Here is a 19,857-nt window from a genome sequence, read left to right on the forward strand (position 1 = left end):
ATAACAGCCTAGCCTTGAATTTACATGAGATTGTACTTGTAATCCAATCTAATATATATATATATATATATCATAACAATAATTGTTCATATTGGAGAGTGAGCGGTATTCCCTATGGTCTACAGGAGGATCAGTCCCCTTCATAAAGGAGAACAACCTACTTCTCTCCACTGAGCACAAAGCCAGGGTCGCAGAAGCAGCCTTCTGAGCAGACCCTGGGGCACAGGTTGGGAGCAGGACTGCAGGTCTCTGGACATGCTGGTCCACACTCTTTGTAATGGCTGTTCACGGGACAGGGCAGGGCTGACGGAACACAGACAGGACAGCGGTGAGGTGGGTTCACTTTGAGATTCATTACAGGCCTTTTCAGCAGGTAGTTGTCAGAATTCAATGGTGTAGCTGTATACAAATCCATTAATATAGAGGTCAAAGGGCCCATCTCGAAGATTTATTGTGTGAACAAATCTCTGTTGAGGCACTATCTATCTCTGAATGAGGTATTTTGAATGTTACTGATCTTACATCTTTTGGATGATGGTAACACTTACCACTTATCGCCAAAAGGTGTCGCCAAAGAGAACAGAAATCCTTGATATCACCACTTAAAATAAGGTAAATGGCTGTTTGTGAATGCGTGTATGTAACCGTAACTTACCACAGTTTGCTAATTCTCTCCATAGTAAGATGGTGACTCCAGCCGCCTGGCATTCAGCGTTATAACTAGACAGTGCCTCACAGAGAACTTCCTGTCTCCCCTCGTTCACACAAACATCATACAAGCAGTCGTACATAAACTGTTTGATGTCCACACTAGGATGGCAGCTCGCAAAAGGCCCCTTCTTATCCTCTGCAATGCCGCAAAACTCATGGCCAGTATACCTAGGAAAAAAGTGACAATGAAGAATTCACTTTTGATCTCATATGAAAACTGTATCCTATTATTGAACATCTTTTTCAAACATAATAATATCAGATGTGAATCTATAAAAAACCTTGAGATCCATCATGCACCAGTATTATTATAATAAGAGTTGCGTGCGCTCAACCTCTAGTTGTAATTAACAGGGGTAATTGTTCAATGGAAAGTATAGTATACTATGCATGCAAATCAATTATTAATTAGTTTTTACTGTTATTCAGGGCTGATAAGTGCATTGACATTTTAAAATGCAAGGCAACTACTATTGGTTAGTTGAAAATAATAATCATCATTGAGATTAAACATCTCTTCCAGTGTCCTGGCCAAGACAGGCAGTAGTAGCCTACAGTCACACATAGCATACACACAAAACATAAGAAAAATAAAACAACAAACAGTCTGCAAGGGGGAAGAGGGATATCAATATCGCAAGACATTTCGGGAGGCTCAAGGAGAAGATTAAAATTAAGTTGGAGCAACAAAGTGTAAAGACATTTCGGGAGGCTCAAGGAGGAGAGTAAAGTGTAGTCTTGTGGTGGACTGCTCTAAAGACATATTCACCATAGCCTACTGTGTTAATGACATGTTTTCGTTGTGTTATAGCCTTAAACACAACAGTGTTACACACTGGTTATAAGGACACAGTCTCTTTAAGATCACGTCACTTGTGTGTTGATATGCCGGTCGGCGCGATGTTTGAATTTAACGGTTTTAATATGACAAAATGAACGACCTGCCGTTGCTTGTCGAGGTGAGAAATTGTCTCTTCCCTTATTTTATCGCAATTTATATAGTCTATAGACAGAATGTCTTACCTGGGAGAGTTTGTCGAGGGCGTGTGTGTTCTTACCTGCGTTTGCCAATGGCGGAGCCGTTAAACATCTTACCTGTGTGTGTGTGTGTGTGTGTGTGTGTGTGTGTGTGTGCGTGCGCTTCCGTGTATGTGTCGCTGCCGTTATGTTGGCGTGCGGTGTGTGCGCGTGCTTGTGTGTGTGTGTAGTGTGCGCATGTGTGTGCGTTTCCGTGTATGTTCGTGCGCATGTGCGTGCTTGCGGTGTATATATGCATTCGCGCTTGGCACATGCGCACTTGAGTAACTTAAGTTACTCGGTGCGACAGGCCTGCTATTATAGTAGTACGATTTTGATTCGGGGCGTTAAATGTGACATTACACCACCAGGTGTGAGTGTGATTAGCCGTTACAAGCCGTTTTGAATATCGGCCTCTTCCGACATCTCAAGTGGGAGTGTCCACCTAGATGTGTGACGGATAGATGAGCAACGTTTGCTGCGGTCAACTGGGTAGGCTGGTAGACTGATATATCCAGCCTGTAACGGAAATCACACTCACAGTTGGGGGTATAATATATACCACCAGGTAATATATTCAAACGCGTCACCAAAACGTACCGCTTCTGGTCCTCGGGGGAACACTGTGGACACGTGCCCTCACAGTGGTGGTAGCAGAAGGGGTCCCCGTCCGCCACACTCCACGAACCAGCCCAGTCCGTCACGTTTGCGTACGGAGTTCCTGCGGTTTTGTGTAGTTCGTCATCTTTGTCGCCGTTGTAGTTGCCGCAGAGTCCGCCGACGTTCCCGTAGTAACTGCTACTGAGGGACACCGAAGCGACCGTAGACCAATCGAAAGTGATCTCTATTCCTAGGTCGGTTTTGATGACTCCTCTGATCCCAGACTCGGTGATGGAGACGCCTCCTGCCAGGTCGACCGGCAGATCTGCTTTTATACCGTCAACCTACGGAGAGAAAATGATGTATTCATAGTGAGGCAATGATTAGGAAAATCATTTTGATAATATGGTTCATATTTATTAAATAAATTAGCATTTCATTACAAATATATTCATATTCCTGCATCCATTGAGTCACCTGCCAGAATCTCCATGACCATTAAAGCTACGGTAGACGGTTTATTTTAGAAGCATTTTGGTCATCCATTGGTTAAAAAACTCTAGTCCTACCAGTACACTTCCTCTGAGGCCGCTGGGCATCTCGATGGTGTGGCCCAGCAGCACCACGGTGATGGAGCGGAGGAAGGAGCCCACGGAGTTGCCCCTCAGCTCGTTCTTACTCAACACCAGCACCTCCGGGAGGTCAGGGTCTTTACCTGGAGGGACAGCAGATGAAGGCTGCGGTCAGGAGGCAGGCCCCCATTGATTCTCCTGGATTGGTCAATCTGAGATTATGTATTTCTATTCTCTTTTTTTGTATTATTATCATTCATTTAGAAAATGTTGTGCAAATGTGGAAAGTACTTATGTTTTCATGACAAATATGCAGACAACATATATTGCCAAATAATATACATCAATGTTTAAACAAACATAAACGTATAAATAAAGCCTTGCAACATCTCTGCATTTAAAAGAGATGTACTAAGCGATGTACTAAGTACAGTTAGATGTACTTGGCATTGTGTAGCGTCTTTGCCTAACTATCTTGTTGTATACGTGGAATGGGTTAACCTAATTATAGTAATAGGGATTGGCACGTATTTCTATGAACCTCTTTACTGTACTGATAGCGATTTATTGTTTCTCTTTCTTCTGAAAATTTCACTTATTGTAAGTCTCTTTGGATAAAAGCGTCTGCTTAATGCCCTAAATGTAAATGAAATTCATTATCAAAATAACAAGACACTGCTAACCTGTGGTGTTGACGAGGACATAGCTGCAGGTTCCCTGGAAGCCGTAGGACCAGCCGTCGAAGGTGCTGTAGTGGGGGTCTCCGTATGCCCAGCACATCGCCTCAGAGTCGGGGACACATAACCCCTGGCCCTCCTTCACCTCACAGTGCTCCTTCACCCTGCAGCTGGCTCCGGCACAGGGGTCTGGGGCACAAGGAAACAGAGAGAGTATAGTATAGGATAGTATGGTGTTTAGTGTATTATATGATAGTATGGTGTATAGCATAGTATAGTGTTGTACAGTATTGTATTAGTGTAGTACATTATAGATAGCATTGTATAGTACTGTATAGTATTGCACAGTCCAGTACAGTATACTATTGTGGTATTGTAGTATGATGGCTAATATAGTTAAGTATAATATAGTATTATTACATAGTATAGTGTACTGTGGTGTGTTGTAGTACTAAAAGAAGTAACAGTTGAAGTTGAGAGAAAGAAGGAGGAATCATTGTGGGAATAACAGTGAACCAAAGTGCGAGATTCGGGGGTAGAACTCAAAAAATGCCTTACCGATCGGGTAACAACCCAGGGTTCCATCCTTGACGTCACATTTGTCCTCGTTCTGACAGCTGGCAGCGCCGCATTTAAAGATACCAGCGCCACACTCGCATCTCTCTGAGCAGCCCCCTTGCAGGACGGATTCACCTGACTGGATACCAAAGGACATCGACGTAAACTAACTGATCCCTCACAGCCGTGTGGATTACGCCCTATCGTTTGATAAACTCATGTAATTGAGGTTTTATTTTTATCTCTACAAAAGTTACCAAAGTGCGGACCTCGGAGACCTCATAGCTACGGGCGTGATCAGAACACAGAGTTGGTGGGCGCTGGTGTCACCTTGTAGTACTGGCCCTCCACGGAGCACCCACAGCGCTCGGTGGGCACACAGCGGCCCCCGTCGAACACCAGGTCCCCGTCACACTGGCAGCCCTCGTGGCAGCGGGGGCAGGGGCCCGGCGCCGCCAGGTGGGCACATGTGGCAGTGCAGGTGTCCGGGCACAGCTCGTAGTGAGTCCCGCTGGGACAGGAAGCGACTGGGGGAGAGGAGCCATGGGAGGCAGGAGTCAAAACGATTGTAACGGGAGCATGACTGCGACAGGATTGAACGTTGGGACAGTTGGGGAATGGTTCCCCGACAAGGGCCGATTAGACCTTGAGATCAAAGGGATTAGTCTTTGTGATGTTTTTTCATTGATGCTTGATACCCTAACCAATTACAAGTTACTCTAACGTATTTATCTAAATTAAAGGAGGTCCATAAGGTCTCAGAAATGTTCAAATTTCAGTTACTTTAAATTCCTTATTTCTTTGTGAATGTGTATAAGAATAACAACATGTAAGATGGTGACTCATCACAGGGAATACAATACAATAATCAAATGGGCAAAATCAAATGAGGTAGTATGACTAATGAAACAGCTTGTGGTTAGATATAACATAGAAGTCAATATTAATTCAGTCATCATGTACTAATCAGTTGACAATTTGGTCATAAATTGGCATCAGCAAACTAAGTAAGTTTTCAACGTGAACACAATTTAACTTGCCATGTGGTTGAAGGAGAACGCATTGTTAATCATGTATGCTTTCCAGAAATGCAGCGTTAAAGAAGCGTACATCCTGCTGGAGAATCCCTTACCACAGAAGCCATCCACTCTCCACTCGGCAACAGTGGCCCCCGATGACTGACAGATGGAAACGTAGTCCTGGATGTGCCGACACACCACGTCCTGCCCGCCCCCGTGGCTGATCTCACTGGAGACAAAGGGAGCTCGTTACTTTAAAGGTGACATATTATACCTCCAGGTTTGAGTGTGATTAGCTATTAGCCTATAGAGTACCTATAGTGACATCATCAATCATCTAGATGGACACGCCCACTTGTGATGTCAGAAGAGGCAGATTTTTGAAAAAGTTTGTAACGGCTAAGCAGACTCAAACCTGGTGGTATAATATAGGTCCTTTAAGTGTCAGACTCAATCAGTCATCAATATTGTTATCAATTAACGTTTTCACATGTAACGTCCATGCTAGTTCTGCAATGCTGAACATTGGACATATGGTATAGGACACAGGACATAGGACATAGGGCATAGGATATAGGACTTGCCTGACACAAGCCTCAAAGTAGGGGAGAGGTGGCACTGCCGCATGGCACCCTGTGAGGGGGCCCTTCGGTGATTTAATAATGTCGCAGTGTTTGGTTTTGGGGTTCCCCGATCCTCCCGTTTGGGTGCAGGTCGGCCCTTTGCATCCCGGCTCGCAGGGCACGTCTTTGCTGGTCCACGCTGCGATGAAGTCCCCCACGGACGGCTTTCCGGTTTGTCCGGCCAACACGAAGTCATCGGATGGATCGCCGTTAAAGTCGCCACACAGGCCGTGCAGCACGCCGCCGTAGGTGGACGGGAGCGTCAGCACGACGCCTGCTAGTGTGTCGTAGGTCAGGTGGAGGCCAAAGTCAGTCTTTATGATGATGCTACTGCCACCCTGATGCACCTCAATCTTGCCGTCAGACAATGACAGAGGGAGGTTGGTTCTGATGTCCTCAATCTGTGGTTATAAAAAATGGATATATTTGAATTATTTTGAGAGACCTGAATTTGTAGAATTAAAAACATTTAAAAAGGGCTTCTTTTTCATTTGAAAGATCCAAAGCTAGGAACCATACCAGGACTTCCCAGACAACCCCAGGCCTCATGGTGATCTCATTATTGTATGCCTTCAACGTCACACTGCGGTAGACTTGACCTTCTTTACTGGTGCTCTGTTGTACTGACAGAGAGAAGCCCGAAATCACCCCTGCGTTTTCTTCCACCTCCGATAGAAGGAAGCCACATTCTCCCCATAGAGGGAAAGACTGGAAAAGGAGAAGGAGGGAGAAGAAATTAAAAAATAAACGATGCGTAAAATGCCAACTGTCAAGCAATATTATTTTGACAGACAACATTTTTTTCTATGGAGGACCAAACCAACATATGTCAGTTTGGATTAAGCACTAAGAAAAGGAAGTTTCCTGACCCGTCCGTCCAGTGTCCTCACTGAGCAAGACCCGAACACAGAGCAAGACCCGGTTGTTTTGGGAACACAGGAGAACGAGCCGGACTCCAGAGCACACTTCTCATTGGCTGAGCAGGTGAATGAATCATCGCACTTCACCTGTCCTTCCAGACAGACACACCTGCTCCCACAGTCCGCACCATAAAACACCTGGAGCACAGAGAGAGGACGTCCTATGAGCATCGGTTCAGTTTGAATGTGTAATTTATTTTTGACTGCTATTCTGCTATCGTAACCCCAATCCCCCCCCCCCTATTTCAACAATAGATTTCCTTTTAGTTAATAATTCTATTACCGTCTGCATACTACTACTGTTCTGTTTAATAATAACTGCGGTATGCTTAGGATCGTTCAATACCGCGGCGCAAATGTTGGGCCTAAGGATAACTATCGTGCAAGCGCATAGAAATTGTATCAATATCTCACCTGTTTACTGCGGTAGTACTGCTCGTTGTACTGGCAGCCACATTCTCCCACGGCTACACACTTGTCATCACTGAGCAGGAATCCATCGTCACAGACACAGCCTTCACCACAGGGGGCCTCCACGTCACAGCCCTCGGCGGGTCCGAAGCCGTCGCAGGTCTGGGGGCACGGCATGGCACACGCTTCGTAGTGACTGTTGGCCCCACAGGGGAGGGCTGAGGAGAGGAGGGGCCGCACAGGAACCGTTACAATGTGTGTGCGTACTAAATGTGTGTCTGAAGTCAAGTGTGCAAATAGTCTAGTTTTTTGTATGTATCAAATATCACGGTATGGAAAAACAACTTGAATATAATAGGGCCGTAAGCAGTCATATTATATCAGTATTATTTTTTGCGATGACAAACATTTGTTTGAAGGCACACTAATACAATTATACAGCTGGCTTATTGCTCTCGACACAGTAGTTCTAGGTACAGTTCTGCTCATGAACACCTCTTGATGATCAGCCATCGAACCCATTGATAACTATTTCATTCCGAAAGTCAAATTTCTTTAAAAATCAAATCTGTATGTTAGATAGATATTGTTGGTACATTTTGCAAAGATGATCTGTGCGAAACGTCAACCACATGGAGCAGAGAATGGGCCCTATTTTAACGGTCTGAAACGCAAGTGAGAAGCGCCAAGCGCAAGTAGCTTTGTGGGCGGTTCTATGGCGATGTTGCTATTTTTATAAATGACTCTTGCGCCCGGCACAAATCTAAAAAGGGTTGGTCTGAAGTAGTCTAATTACCCGTAAGTGTGGTTTGGGCGTAACGTGCAATAAACCAATGAGAGCGCTATCTCCCATCCCCTTTAAGAGCCATGAGCGCATTTGAATCTGACGAGTTGATATTTTGACAGAGCGTTTGCAGTCTCCGATGAGACAGATGCATGACCACATGAATTTCAAATTTCAAATGGCTCAGTTTATGGCCAAATAATATGGCCTAATTCACACATGGAATAGCTTTTTCTTCCACAACTTCAGAAATACTGAGTCCTCAAATGAATTTCGGCAAAGAACACTTAACACACATATGATATGCGGTAACTGTGGTTCTATTTAATGATATACGCAATACATTAAAAAACAAATCGTTTCTTACCAGTACCGTATGCATTATCGTTATCGACTTGTGTTCCTAATATTTATGTGTCCCCCCATTAATATACATTGCCATGGACTGTATTATGCGTTACGTGTTTAGTTTGCGTGTGTTTAAGTGAGGTGCACAAGCAACATTATGCATGCGCCCTCAAAATAGCATCTGAACAACGCGCCGCTGATTTTAAACCAGGTATTTCCTGGTTGTCGGCAGAATTGTTTTCTGAAACTGCAAAATAGCACCAGGGAACGTTTGCGCCAGAACACGCCTCCTCCTTTCGCCGGACCGCTCCTTGGGGCACAAGATCAGTCCCTAATTTACCGACCCGTGGCGGTGGAGGGGAAAGAACGTTCTGCGCCAGTTGCAAACTAGCAATGACACATGCGTCAGTGTAGAAAGTCAATTGCGCCGGATGCAAGATAGGGCCCAAAGACTGAAAACCTATAGGCTGTTAGTTTGTGTTTTTCACGCTTCTCTTACGGCAGAATTGTTGGGTCCTCCAGTTCTCCACCACAGCGCCGGCTGCTTGACAAACTACCAGGTAACTTGTCAGACTGTTGCACAGGGCAGTAATGTGGCCCTTGTACGCACAAAGGTCAAATACACAATCGTTGAGGTACTCGGTATGGTCGAACTTAGCGTGGCAATTTCTGGAAGAAGAAAAAATAATATATTAAAAGAGTCTGAGGAGCCGCATTCAGGGATATACATTTAACGAATACAAAGAAAGGTTCGAACGTGGAATCCTTATATTCCGGACACTACTAGCTAATTCCATTGCAAATATCATAAAACTGTTAAACTACCGTAAGCCTTTCGACCAAAGAAGGTTCAAAGTCAGAATACACAATTTTTCAATAATAAATGGAAGAAAATATGCATCTGTTATTGTGATACTGGGTCTTACAAATCCCAACGATGCATCAACGTATTTAAAAATACAACAATGTGCCAACCTGAAAGGTCCTGCCTTGTTGCCGATAATCCCGCAGAAGTCTTTCTGTTGATAACGTATGGCCAGTGTTGGCTCGCAGACAGGACATTTACCCCCGGGACACTCGCTGGTGCACCCCACGTCTCCTCCAACCTGGAAGAAAACAACGTGAGCTTCATAGATCTTTGGTTTTATGTTGCTGTGCCTCAACATCTACGAAGGAACCCTGGATTACCTTGAAGCTGTTTCCAAAGTCTGTAGGGCCTTTGGCCTGGGACCTGTCAGGTTTCTGCAGGTCATCCCCGGCTTTACCGTTGTAATCACCACACAGACCTGTCCAAACAAAATAGAAGATATTAACAGGGATTATTTGCGGATATTTCAAGATGCAAACACAATATTTGTATACACATTGTTATTATCAAGAGTTGCTGTGAAAGGTAAGACCTTGGACTCAAAGGAAATTGTATTCAGAGGACATCCACACGCAGAGTACACTATTAATTCTCTAAAAGTAACTCCAGTTTCAACATGCCTAGAAGCGTTCCTGGTAGAATTACACTGTTGTTTATCAAACACAGCACTTGCCTTCGACAGAGCCAGCGTAGGTGCTAGGCACCGTCAGGCTTACATGGCTCCTCCAGTTGAACTTCAGAGTCAAGCCAAAGTGTGTCTGCACAAGGCAGAAGCTGCCCTGGCGGAACAAGAACAGCTTCCCTTCCAACGCGGTGTAGGGCAAGTTCACTGATCGGCTGTTCACCTGACAGAGAGAAGGCCGGGAGACAGTGAGGGGTGGGAGTCAGTTAGTAATAGGGTTGCAAAGGGGTGGAACATTTCTGGTAAATTTCCGGAAACTTTCCGGTAAATTACCATGGGAAATTGGGAAGAATTTTGGAAATATTAAAAATCTGAATATTATGGCAATTAATGGGAATTAACTAGGAATTGAGGGTAATTTAATCGAACTGTATCATTTCCAAGCATAAATATATATGTATATTTTTTGTTATAAGTAGACATCCATGCAAAATAACACTATAAATTGACTATTAAAAGATTACAAGAACTTAAAAAACATCATTTTAGCAGATTTATTTGTAAGTAGAACTTTAACAATTTTAAAAATTTCATTCTTTCATTGAAGAACAAAAACATGAATTTTTAGTTAAATATGCTCTGGGCTCAAAAGTGTGGTCCAGGGTTCTAGAAGTCATCAGTGCACGTGTGATGGAGGATGCACAGTGCATGTAGGGGGTCTCAATAGCCCTGCAGTAAGCAGTGTGCTAATGTGATTGAGAAATAGCATAGATATAAGTTAATAAGTATAAGATAATAAGTTTACTTGCATGAAATCTGGTTGTGTTAGTCAAGATTACGCTAAAATATATTTTCCCCAACTATATTTAAGTCCCCTGTTAAGAGCCAACCTTCAATTTTGTAAATTCCTGGTTTATTCCCGTTTATTCCCATTAATTCCTGTTAATTTCCATTAATTCCTGTTAATTCTCATTGAATGTTTCCAACTTTGAAAATTCCCGGAATTTTGCAACCCTAGTTAGTAACAATATCTATTTCTTAAGGAATAAATGTGGTTGCAATAGCCAAGTTTATAAAGAGAGATTAGATGTATAACACATACATATTAATTTATAAAGGTATATAGATTACAGTCCAATTTGTTCAAAGGTTTTCTTCTCTAGTTTGATATGTACTGTTCTTTTTGCCGTTAAAACCCCTGCATTTCCTGACAGAGATCCATCAACTGTTATCTTAGACTGCAAATAGCATTCATGTTGAAAAGCAGTACATTTCTACATTTAGTAGGAAATGTATCCATTGAGCAACCAAGGGGCCAACGACCCAAGGAGTTAGTTGGGAATATAAAACATAGCTAGGGTGAGAGAAAAGGCTTCGTTATGGTTCCACGTTGACGCAACGCAATGACCACGCAGTCGCTTCGACACAGGCTGTTTTGTTCTGCGTAGGGTATACGTTGGATTTACGTTACGAGGATCAATCACATTCCTTGCTGCTGCGTCGCCTCAACACAAGGTTACACTTTTTGGGAGGCGCTCATCAGGTGGACGCAAGGAGGGTCCGCAAGGACGTGATGGGTCTATAATCCCCCTTGCGGTGCGTCAACGTGGAACCATAACTAAGCCTTAAGCCGTGTGACATGTGGAGGGACAAAAGGCTTGACTCTTACCAGCACTTTTCCCGGGTTGTCGCTGTTCATGCTGATGGTGAAGTTGTACACAGTCAAGGAAACGGACTTGGTGTAGGCCACGGCTCTGTTCCTGCCCCTGTTCTCGTTCTGGACCAGAGCTTGGTAGGGCAGGAGGTCAAGGAGAGGACTCTGGACCGTCTGGGAGAGCACGTAGATGCAGGTGCCCTGGAAGTCGTAGCGGCGGCCGTCAAAGGTTTTGTAGTGGGGGTCTCCGGTGCCCTGACAGGTGGCTGAGGACAGCGGGTAGCAGTCTCGGATTCCCCCCTTCAGGGAACAGCGCTCGCTCGGCTTACAGCCTACCGGTTTGCAGATTATCTGGGGAAAGAATGAACAAAATGTATATATGACAAAAAAATAAAATAAAAAGGTGCTCTCATAGTGCTGGTATCTCCCTGCAGACTAATCTCCCGGACCTTTGAAATACGTCTTTATGTTCAGTTAGAGTCAGTTGACATTAGAATTGGAAATTTTCTGTTCTGGTATGGGGTATGGGCAGAAGGTGGGAATTACATTACAAATGGAATATTTTACACAATGCTTATTTATATTACTCAAACCATGACAATTCTATGTTGACCTCCTTATACATTGTCATGTTTTGACAAAGCCATGAACCATCCGAAGCGGGCCAGAGGGTCCTTACTTTTGTATTGGTATCAAAACACACGAAATGCAAGCATAGGGTTTTGCCTTTCATATTGGTCCGCCGCGGTGGCAAGTTTTTTCAAAATAACAAATATCCTGATACCTTGTTCTTTAAAGACTTTAACACACACTTGCCCTACCTTTCCACTTTTAGCATCACAGTGACACTTGCTGCCGCACTTTTCATCGGCCCAGAACACACTGCCTTGTGGGTAATATCGTCCTTTTTGCTGGCAGCCACAGGAGGACTGAGGGATACATCTGAACCACACAAGTGTCAACTTTGAGAAAGCGCACAGGAGTCACAGAGGTGGGCCACTGATTAGTGGACCACCTTGAAGCCGCTTTAGAAGGTTGTTGTCTTTGTACGATTAATCATTGCTAATGTTTTTTCCCCAAATAGTTCCACTGATTTTAGTGAATACGTTGATATGAATTAACTTTCTTATGAATAAAACAAAAACCTTTAGGATAATAATGGACGACATGTGGATTCCAAATCAATGTATCTCCCCGTTATGACACAGATTGATAGTTATCATTCTGCTTCTGGTTATGATGACAGTGATTATGAGTAGTGTTGTAGTAGTATTAGAGGTTCAATGTTGTAGCCCTACCTATCTCCACTGAGCACCAAGCCTTTGTTACAGAAGCATCCCTCCACACAGGGGGATTTGCATGTTTGCTCAGTGTCTCGTTCCGTGCAGGATGTCGGACAGGCCGAGCCGCAGGCCTCATAGTGACTCCCTGCTGGGCACGAGAGGGCTGTGGGGAGGGGGGTAGACACAACTGTTTACCTCAGGCCACTTTTTTTTTTATGGTCAGACTACAAAGGACAACAGAATATTGTAACCAGGTATGCAAATGGCTTCTCTAAATACTTGATTGCTTTGGTCTGTATCGCTGATGAGTCATTGAATGATTGCTCAACAATGATCACAATTTTGCTTATGAAACCTGGATTGCTAGGAACATCATTATATTATTATAAAGTATAAACATTGTTTTAAAGTATAGAGCACACACGACTTACGACAGTTGGCAATCTCCCTCCACCGTGGATTTATTTTGACTCCCTCAGACATGCAGTCTTCGCTGTAGCTCTTCAGATTGTCACACAGGATGTGTCTAGCACCTTGGGAACCAGGCAGACACCACATTCAACACTGTTACTAACCCAGATCATTATTCCAAAGCAGAGACTTGACACCAAACCGGCAAAAAGGATCTCCTCAAAAGAAATGTAATTAATAATTACATATGACTTATATACATATAATTACACCAGAAAGCTAACCAGTTTACTAACCTTTTACTACCTTTTATTGTGATTGTACTGAGCCTCTGTGCCACCGAGTTTCATGTGTCTGTTCACTGAGTTTTTATACACATTGTAGTGCACTGTGTATGTGTTGTTCTTAATCCCTCACTAATCCAATTTAACAGCCCTGGATTATACCTTCCAACGTAGCATTATCCTGGTGTTGTCTCTTTGTATACTTTGTCTATGTATTGATTGGTTTACTATGGGTCTAATCTAAACAGGCGGATTATTACATCCGTAATACTGTTATGAATGATCCTTTGCATTTGGCTCATTCTAACAAAACTGTTGTGGACAATAACGCTATTAGCGTAATATAATCATCTGCAGTACCATTCTGTAGCTACCATCTGATTTGGCAGTTTTAGCAGCTAGAAATAGTCTGAAATTAATTTGGATACATTTATCTTACCTTGATTGGTGCACACATCGTACACACAATTGGCGCTGTACATTTCAGGGTTTATTGTTTTGTGACAGACAGCAAATGGCCCGTCTTGTTTGTTAAGGAGTCCACAGTGTTTTGGTTTGAGGTAGCGTTGTTTCTTCTTCTCAGAACAATAGGGGCATTTCCCGCTACAGCTATCCCGACAGAAGGGGTCCATGTCTTTCACCTTCCAGGAACTGATCATCTTGAGAACACTGGATACACTAGCGCCTTAAGGGTAAACATTGTTTTAAGAGATCGTAAAGAGAACACAATATTGCTTCTTGCAAACTGTTGTGGCCCTTTTCAACGTAACGATTTATTTAGCCATATCCCCATTTATTAATTTTATCATATGTTTGAATTTACTTAGTAATTAACTTAACTTCAAAACTTAAAAAAAGTATTTTCTTCTCCTCGTTTCCTTACCCCCTTGTGTTGGCAGGTCGTCTCTTCCATCCCCATTGTAGTTCCCACAAAGGCCCCCGAGATGCTTGTAGTAGGACGAGGGCACTGAGATGTACAGTCTCGTGTTCCAGTTGTATCTGACGGTCAGGCCGAAGTCCGTGGTGAGCACCGCATATTGTCCGCGCTGTTTCACTGAGACTCGACCGCCAGACAAACTCACTGGTAGGTTGACTAGCTCTCCATTCACCTGGAGGTTAAATAAAACCAATAGAATATAATTTCACTAACAGTTAGACCTGCTTGATTATTCATCTGGGTTATCTGTCATCTAAGGGTTGAAATGCATTATGCTACAGTGTTAAACTGAATTCTTGCTTTTTTACAATGGCCACAGTTTAAACTGAGGCATGGCATCTTGCTCTCAGTGACACATGATTGGCATTACGTTGTGTGCTCAGCACACAACGTATAGAATTAAACAATTATTTTTTTGGTTTATCAAAGAAACTGTTTGAATAGAAGGGAGGAGAATATAAATTACCTTGACTCGTCCCCTGTGTCTGCTTATGATTACATTAAGGTCGTAGACGTTAACGCCCACAGTCCTCACAAAGGACACCCTACTGTTACCACGATGATCGTTCTTGGTTGTAACAGTGAAGGGCGTCAGGTCTTTGTCTGCTTTAGCGACTGTCGTCATAATGTAGGTGCAGGTACCCTGGGGGGAACGACAAAAGTCTCAGCATAAACTTTAAGCATGAGGTAGGCCTATATATGACTGACATGAAACACAAACATTGTATACAGGCATAGACTTAGAGATATATTTTGTATTTTGTTTCTTCTTAGTGCAAAATCAGATCATTCATATGATAGCAATTCTATAATTTAATTTAAGCTAGGAAGGAACTATTTTAGCAAAAATATAAATGGTAAATGGACTGCATTACAGAGTGCTTTTGTAACCTGTGGCCACCCATAACTCTTTACAACTAGTGCTGAACACCCATCGTCAGGAGCAGGGTGAGTCTTGCTCAGGGACACCTCAACACTCGGCTTTGGGGAAGAGAGGAGTGAACCAGCAACCTTCCGGTTGCCAGATTCCCTTCTTCACCTGCTGAGCCACGTGCCGCCCGACCATAATGAATAAAGATTTGATACATACTGCTTAATGTAAGTCACCTCATACCTGGAAGTCAAAACGACGCCCATCAAAAGTCTTGTAGTGGGGGTCACCTAACGCCTGGCATGTTGCCGTGGAGACATGGACACATGAACCCTTTGCGCAAACTTCCTTCTCTCGGCATGAGACGCCGTCACAAGGATCTAGCGGGGGTGCAACAGTGGGGGGGGCTGCAGCAGAAACAACAGAGCATGTCAAATGGGTTTCATCAACACAGTTCCAAATGTTCTGTAAGCTGGACAAACGTAAACAAATTCACAAGCAAATTCACACACCTCTCAACAATGGCCTGCCTAATCTGGCAGGAGCCTGGCAGTTTGAAAGGGGATATACAAAGCAACAGAAAACCTACAACTCCTACGTAGACACATGAATGATGGAAGTGAGTAATGAGGAAAGGCAACCAAAGTGATGGGTTTTCCTTCAGTTGTGCCTTCCAGTGGGTGTTCGCCCCCTTGGCTGTCTGAATGCATGGTCACAGACCGCCTCAGTTACATGTGCACTTACCCTCAGAACAGACTCCAGCGGTTGCATATCCTTCGCGATGTGCTCCCCCGTAAACGTACACCATCATGTCAGAATCCCCGTCCAATATCACATGGTTCTGCCCTTTCCCCAGGGTCACCCTTGCCCATACCCACGTGGCTCCTGCCTGGTGCTTACTCCACACGGGGGAGCTACAGCTGGACTTCATGCACATCTTGACACTGTCGTGACCCTCCCGCTCTGAGAGGATTACCGCGGTGCTACTCATCTTATCCACGGTCTCCAGTGACCAGGTACTAGCGAGCCTGTCTGAAGAACGCAGCACTAGCATGATGGTGTCATGGGGTTTATTGGTGCTCAGGAATACCACCAATAGCTTCTTGTTGCCCGTCACCAACAATGGTTGGTTGGGCGTGACCGACTCAGAAATGGCCTCCCCAGCTTTCTTCAGTTTTCTGATTATTTTATAGGGAGTAGAAAACAATGAATGAAGCAGTATTAAGAAAAGTATTACATGAAATGAATACTAATGGTTTACAAGGTGCAGCTGCCAAAAATAATAATGCATATACTCATCATCTTAACCTTTTTTTTGTGCCTTTCCCATTGTGCACAAACACCTCTGTGTTGTCCTCAGTTGTAACAACATGAACCGAGGATTGCGCCGGACTATTCATGCCAGGGGGAACCATGTATTCTCTACCCAGCTCGCTCACCGGTGGAAGTTGTTTAAACAAGTGGTCACAAGGATAACCATAACACTTGTGCCCAGAAAATATCGCCATAGGCTTCTGTGATTTAATCTGCATGCCTGTCAGAGTGGAATCGCTTTGAACCAGGAAGGTTTCATAGGGTTTCAAGGCAATGGTGGTTTCCTTCCCGCCTTTCAATAAACCAAACCCTTTGGCCTTCACGTTCTTTGTGGGCCAAAAAGTGACCGTGTTGGGACTGTTGCCATTGACGACAGCCAGTTGCTTTTCTAAAGGGCCTCCGTCTGGGGTGAACACCCTGTATTCCACACCCAGCTGGTCTGTAGGGGTGACCACTGCGCCGTCGCTGGAGTAGTCTTGGCGGTTGAAGGCGACCACAGAGATATCGGCGGTGGAGGAGATGTGAACCGCTGAGGATGGAGGGTTGTAGGGCTGCTTGAGCTCTGCTCCTGGTGGGACAGACACCCAGCGGGTTTCCCCTGGAGACAGAGTCAGCCGACTGGAGAACTTCAGGGAACCAACCTGCAGGTGTAAGTTATACTTGCTATTATTCTTTGGCCTGTATTGTCTTCTTCTTATAATAACTGGCAATATGTTTTTTCTCATTTTTACACAACCCAATCGAATCCTGAAGAACAAACCCAAAAATGTACATGTCCTGCAGTTTGACCCTCTCTGAAATCCCGTTTTACTTGGAGATATGTTATATTATGGAAGTAAAATAAACAATGAATTCTATTTCATGTTGTCTTCAATAGCTAATAAATGTTCACCCTATTTTCTCTCTCTGGCATGCCATATGAAGCAATGAACGAACAATTCTTAATCAAGCATCCTTGATGAGGAGCAAACCATGCACACACCTCAATGACGACCGTGGCTTCTGATTCTCTGGCCGTAAGAACTAATTGGAGCTTTTGGTTCTTCGAGGGGTAGTTTGGAAGAAATGTTGCAATGAAGTCTCGTCCCGTTGAACAACCGTGGCTCACTTAAGGTGAGAATAGAGATATGAGAATGTTTGTATATACATTTCGAAGCATTGTTTGTTTGACAATTCTAAATAAATCAATAATTGACTCAAAACATATCAACAGTATATAAAAAATACTCTGTTACACAGTTGGAAATGCGTTCATTTTTGTGATAATGACCGGCTTGATGTACATGATCCCCTACATACATATCCAAATGAGCCAACTACAGTCCTAATGCACACAATAACAGATATCTACCATATATGTTCAACCTTACAACCAGGGCACATTACCGTGCCATTAATTAACGTTAGTCAACGCAGTTATGAGCATTATTATATAGCACAGGGCTTAGTGGGGGTAGTGGGTTATGGATAGGTTTTTGTATATTAATTAGCTGTTAGTTCATGCTTAATACCGCATTAAGTACTGTTAAAAATTCCTAATGATACATTTATTACCCTTATCCCAAAAAGGGTTGAATATCAAAATTATTCTACAGCCACACTTTAATTTAGATTAAGTTTAGATTCAAATTACAAGTTTGCCTCGTCCTCAGATCTGAACTAGAAACTGGGCTACTGTGCAGCATATTTGAAATGGTCTATCATCTTGGAGCCATTCACCACAATCATGGACGGTTTCATGTATAAGCCTACCTGCCAGCAGTGCCGCAACACCTGCATACAGCACGAGAGACCTCATGGCTTCTGCTAGCAGAGAAATACAAAAGGAAATGCACACGAAAATAAAATCAAAAAACTGAAATATATTTAACCCACAAAAAGAACGGCACATATGCTACAATACACAAATTTATATGATTATTAAACAGATAAAAATGCAATATGATGAAAATTAAAAGATAAAAATAACTACCACAGACCTACCACTAACCATAGATATTGGTCATAAATTATTAAATTACAAATATATATATATATATATATATATATATATCAAGTATATAAATAAAGGTAGAAAATAGTATATTTGTTGTGATGTAATTTCAACATCAAAAGATTAGCAATGGATTCATTAATTACAAGCCAGCAAATCAAAACTAATATATAATGTGTTAGCTCTAGCTATAAAGGTTATTGCATCTCACTTTAAAATTAACACTTATAATAAAATAAGTACCCAGTTATCCCATCAAGCGCCTATACTTTACCTTGACTGCGAAGGACAGATTAGGGTTAATGTGCACAATGGGTGGTTTATATCTGTGGTGAGAATAGAGGGAAGGGAATGAAGGAAGAACACGTCCCTCCTTATTTCTGGGCGGATGAAAAGCATATTGAATTGAACATCGTTTGTTGAAGTGCCACCTCTGCAAATTAACATTGTTTTCTTTCTTCTGCTCATTTCATATCATATCCAACACGCACACACACGCACGCACACACACACACACACACACACACACACACACACACACACACACACACACACACACACACACACACATATATGCACACGTGCATACAAGCAGGCAGGTGGGCAAGCAGGCATGCATGCACACACACACACACACACACACACACACACACACACACACACACACACACACACACACACACACACACACACACACACACACACGGAATAATAGAGGATATTCAGAATAATTATGAATCATTCGCTGCTAATGCGTGTAAAGGAAATTTGAGTTGGATACATATAAGCCCTAAACCTATAGACAATGCCTCCCGCCATCGTCTTCATGTGCCAAATAGTTAGGTGTAGCCAGGTATGCTTCATTTAACTCTGCTGTAACCAACGCCTACAATAACTACAGTTGTTCTGATGAAAAAGTAAGAGGGGTTAAATAAGGTAGGCTACGTTGAAACGATCTATTTCTAACTGATGAATGAATGTACAATAACTACAGTTGAACTGATGAAAAAGTAAGAGGGGTTAAATAAGGTAGGCTACGTTGAAAGGAATTAGGCTGAGGAATATTGGAGAAATGGAATATTAGTAGCTGGCATCAAGATTCTTGATGTAAAACGGACGTAACTGCTTGAGGGTTTTTTGGTCCCCTAGTTGCTTTTGCGACTAACTGTGGTGTACACAAGGCCCAGTCGGTTGCCTACATCAACACGTTGTGTAAAGTGCAGTAGACATATAGGCTATAATATATATATATATAGAGAGAGAGAGAGAGAGAGAGAAAGAGAGAGAGAGAGAGAGAGAGAGAGAGAGAGAGAGAGAGAGAGAGAGAGAGAGAGAGAGAGAGAGAGAGTTTTGCGTCTTGGCAGTGTATACGGAAATTAT

The 19,857-nt window shown here is 43.1% G+C and overlaps 1 protein-coding gene across 1 annotated transcript in view; it reads right to left on the reverse strand.

Annotated features, from left to right (window-relative positions):
* The window catches only part of fcgbp (Fc gamma binding protein), a 25,841-nt gene extending 7,033 nt beyond the window's left edge, over nucleotides 1-18,808 (reverse strand). Inside the window, exons 1-29 of the mRNA XM_079748117.1 lie at nucleotides 18,752-18,808; nucleotides 18,237-18,287; nucleotides 17,467-17,591; nucleotides 16,479-17,125; nucleotides 15,915-16,348; nucleotides 15,414-15,577; nucleotides 14,766-14,942; nucleotides 14,246-14,471; nucleotides 13,802-14,047; nucleotides 13,099-13,200; nucleotides 12,683-12,830; nucleotides 12,206-12,326; nucleotides 11,400-11,735; nucleotides 9,782-9,953; nucleotides 9,429-9,526; nucleotides 9,216-9,346; nucleotides 8,740-8,909; nucleotides 7,112-7,326; nucleotides 6,647-6,835; nucleotides 6,297-6,485; nucleotides 5,739-6,178; nucleotides 5,268-5,383; nucleotides 4,466-4,662; nucleotides 4,136-4,274; nucleotides 3,584-3,766; nucleotides 2,898-3,043; nucleotides 2,329-2,672; nucleotides 656-879; nucleotides 162-303 (exon numbers count right to left, since the gene is read on the reverse strand). Of these exons, the coding sequence (XP_079604243.1) occupies nucleotides 162-303; nucleotides 656-879; nucleotides 2,329-2,672; nucleotides 2,898-3,043; nucleotides 3,584-3,766; nucleotides 4,136-4,274; nucleotides 4,466-4,662; nucleotides 5,268-5,383; nucleotides 5,739-6,178; nucleotides 6,297-6,485; nucleotides 6,647-6,835; nucleotides 7,112-7,326; nucleotides 8,740-8,909; nucleotides 9,216-9,346; nucleotides 9,429-9,526; nucleotides 9,782-9,953; nucleotides 11,400-11,735; nucleotides 12,206-12,326; nucleotides 12,683-12,830; nucleotides 13,099-13,200; nucleotides 13,802-14,047; nucleotides 14,246-14,471; nucleotides 14,766-14,942; nucleotides 15,414-15,577; nucleotides 15,915-16,348; nucleotides 16,479-17,125; nucleotides 17,467-17,591; nucleotides 18,237-18,282 (5,867 nt within the window). The 5' untranslated portion in view covers nucleotides 18,283-18,287; nucleotides 18,752-18,808. The remainder of the gene's footprint in view (nucleotides 1-161; nucleotides 304-655; nucleotides 880-2,328; nucleotides 2,673-2,897; nucleotides 3,044-3,583; nucleotides 3,767-4,135; nucleotides 4,275-4,465; nucleotides 4,663-5,267; nucleotides 5,384-5,738; nucleotides 6,179-6,296; nucleotides 6,486-6,646; nucleotides 6,836-7,111; nucleotides 7,327-8,739; nucleotides 8,910-9,215; nucleotides 9,347-9,428; nucleotides 9,527-9,781; nucleotides 9,954-11,399; nucleotides 11,736-12,205; nucleotides 12,327-12,682; nucleotides 12,831-13,098; nucleotides 13,201-13,801; nucleotides 14,048-14,245; nucleotides 14,472-14,765; nucleotides 14,943-15,413; nucleotides 15,578-15,914; nucleotides 16,349-16,478; nucleotides 17,126-17,466; nucleotides 17,592-18,236; nucleotides 18,288-18,751) is intronic.
* Nucleotides 18,809-19,857: the final 1,049 nt, after the last annotated feature.

The sequence above is a fragment of the Pollachius pollachius genome (assembly GCF_949987615.1).
Source record: "Pollachius pollachius genome assembly, chromosome: 1".
Classification (NCBI taxonomy): domain Eukaryota; kingdom Metazoa; phylum Chordata; class Actinopteri; order Gadiformes; family Gadidae; genus Pollachius; species Pollachius pollachius.